At 46.5% G+C, this 2,527-nt stretch overlaps 1 protein-coding gene across 1 annotated transcript; it reads right to left on the bottom strand.

Annotated features, from left to right (window-relative positions):
• Positions 1 to 842: 842 nt before the first annotated feature.
• Positions 843 to 1,402, bottom strand: LOC122547305 (late histone H2B.L4-like). Its single transcript, XM_043685955.1, has one exon. It carries the CDS (start codon positions 1,354 to 1,356, stop codon positions 976 to 978), a length of 381 nt encoding a protein of 126 aa, XP_043541890.1. The 5' UTR covers positions 1,357 to 1,402; the 3' UTR covers positions 843 to 975.
• Positions 1,403 to 2,527: the final 1,125 nt, after the last annotated feature.

The following is a 2,527-nucleotide window of genomic DNA, read 5'->3' as shown; positions in this document are numbered from 1 at the left end:
ACCCACTTTATATCGGATGCTCCTCGCGTTGAAGTACACGCACTTCAAACCAGGTTCTCGCTTGCCAGTGTCAGATACTTGATTTTGGAACTCCCTACTCTCATCCCCTTCTGTACCTGTCCTACAAGTTTGGTTCCCATTCCCCTGCTGTATTAATTTAAATCTATCTTAATAGCTTTAGCGAATTTCCCACCCAGGATATTTGTACCCCTCTGGTTTAGATGAAGACCATCCTGAGGTCCCACCTACCCCAAAAAGCTTAACTTATCCAAAAAACCGAAACCCTCCCTCCTGTACCATCCCTGTAGTCACGTGCTCAACTCCTTTCTCTCCCTATTCCTCACCTCACTAGCACGTGGCACGGGCAGCAAACCAGAGAAAACAACTGTTTGCCCTAGCTCTGAGCTTCCATCCTAGCTCCCTGAATTTCTGCCTCAAGTCGCTCTTCCGACCTATGTCATTGGTGCCAATGTGGACCATGAGTTGGGGCTGATCACCCTTCACCCAAAGGATCCCAAAAACACGATCAGAGACATCACGGACCCTCGCACCCGTGAGGCACCACACCAACCAGGAGTCTTTCTTGTCCCCATAGAAGATCCTATCTGTCCCTCTAGCCATCGAGTCCCCAATGACTACTGCTCTGCTCCTCTTCCCCCTTCCCTTCTGAGCAGCAGGTGCCCCACTGCCTTCCCCTGGTAAGTCATTCCCCCCCCCCCCATTATCCAAAACGGTATACTTATTGAGGGGAATGGCCACAGGGGATCCCTGCACTGCCTGCCGGTTCCCTTTCTGTCCCCTAACACTCACCCATCTTTTTCTTTTTTCTGGGGAATGACTTCTCTAAGTCCTCGCAGAGACATTAATGGTACATACCCAAAAACATAATGGTCTCGCTGTTTCAGGGAAGTTGTGGGTGACTCTTAAAAGAGCCTTTGGGTTGTGGATGTGTTTGTTTCAGTGCAATGCGGTCCTTCACTTGGAGCTGGTGTACTTGGTCACCGCCTTTGTACCCTCCGACACGGCGTGCTTGGCCAGCTCCCCGGGTAGCAGCAGCCGCACGGCGGTCTGGATCTCCCGGGAGCTGATGGTGCTGCGCTTGTTGTAATGGGCCAGGCGGGAAGCCTCCCCCGCGATGCGCTCGAAAATATCGCTGACGAACGAGTTCATGATACTCATGGCCTTGGAGGAGATGCCGGTGTCGGGGTGAACCTGCTTCATCACTTTGTAGATGTAGATGGAGTAACTTTCTTTCCTGGACCGCCTCCTCTTCTTACCGCCCTTCGCTGGCGCCTTCTTGATGATTTTCTTCGCGCCCTTCTTGGAGGCTTGCTGTGCTTTCTTCTCATCAGCCATAGCGCCGCTCACTCTCAGACACAGAATAAGGGTAAGCGGGCTCGGAGCTCGCTCTTTATAGACTGACGGCGTCAGCAATGCTAATGAGGGATGGGGAACGTCTGACTCCTGATTGGCTACTTTGTAGGCATGGTAACATCACTCTGATTGGTTAGTTTGGGAATCAATGTGGATCTGTCAGGATCTGCAATACCATCGGAAACACAAACCGAAAGTTTATGAAGGGATCAAATACCGAGCTTCCTCTAAAGTGTGAGATTCTAATTGTAATGTATTCTGCATCTTTTGATAATGGTTTTCTTTTCTCTTCCATTTTAAAATGGCATCATATTTGTTGTCAAGTGAGAAAATGCACTGCAATCCGACAGGGAGTGTGTTTTACTCCTGGAAATGATGGAACTACTTGACAATTGCATCGTGATGGAGGAAAATGGGAGTTAAAGAATGTTCTCTTTTGCTTGTGTTTCTTGTTCTACACTCTCTGAAGATGAAGGACATTCTACCATCATCTATTCTGCAAACTCCCTTCAGTTATTTTTTCCCCCTATTCTTCTTCAAATCTCCAATGAGTATCACCCAAAGTATTCATACGTTACTCAGCTGCCAGTGTGTGTATCATTGCCAGTTCTCCTCTGATTACCTCAATGACTAAAGGGAACTGATGTACTGTGACCTGTGCCTTTTGCTTTCTGCTGACAACATGAATTTTACTCCCTGCCTGTTTGGCTCCTCAATCAGTGTCAGCAGCCTCCTGCCAATATTTCAGTTCCTGAAGTCTTACTTTGCACTACATTAGAATACATATTATTTGGTGCATTTCAGTTTCAAGCAGAACTTTTTTTCATTATGAACTTTGCTATGTGGATTTTCTCTGAACTTTATTTGGTCACAAGTCAATTGTACTCACTCTGAACTGGTCACTGTTATTGAAGGATTATTTTGAACATGATACTTGTGCGAATTTTAATTGTGACAATCTTGCGTTATTTATTTTATCACTGTGATTCCCTGCTTACACTATGAGATAGTGTTGTTCAGAATTTCAGGTTGGTTAAGGGTGAGTTTACCTCTCGTTATTGGCTGTGTAAAACGGGAGTATGGTTTTTGGTCTGCCCATGTGAGCTTTCGGGAGGTGAATGATTATTACTCTCTCACAATGTCAGTTGTCAGT

The sequence above is a fragment of the Chiloscyllium plagiosum genome, unplaced genomic scaffold (assembly GCF_004010195.1).
Source record: "Chiloscyllium plagiosum isolate BGI_BamShark_2017 unplaced genomic scaffold, ASM401019v2 scaf_9201, whole genome shotgun sequence".
Taxonomy (NCBI): domain Eukaryota; kingdom Metazoa; phylum Chordata; class Chondrichthyes; order Orectolobiformes; family Hemiscylliidae; genus Chiloscyllium; species Chiloscyllium plagiosum.
This window is presented reverse-complemented; position numbering and strand designations above follow the sequence as displayed.

What these genes read in the sequence shown, in the direction of transcription:
- LOC122547305 (XM_043685955.1), bottom strand. Translation starts at nt 1,356, where the DNA reads ATGGCTGATGAGAAGAAAGCACAGCAAGCCTCCAAGAAGGGCGCGAAG.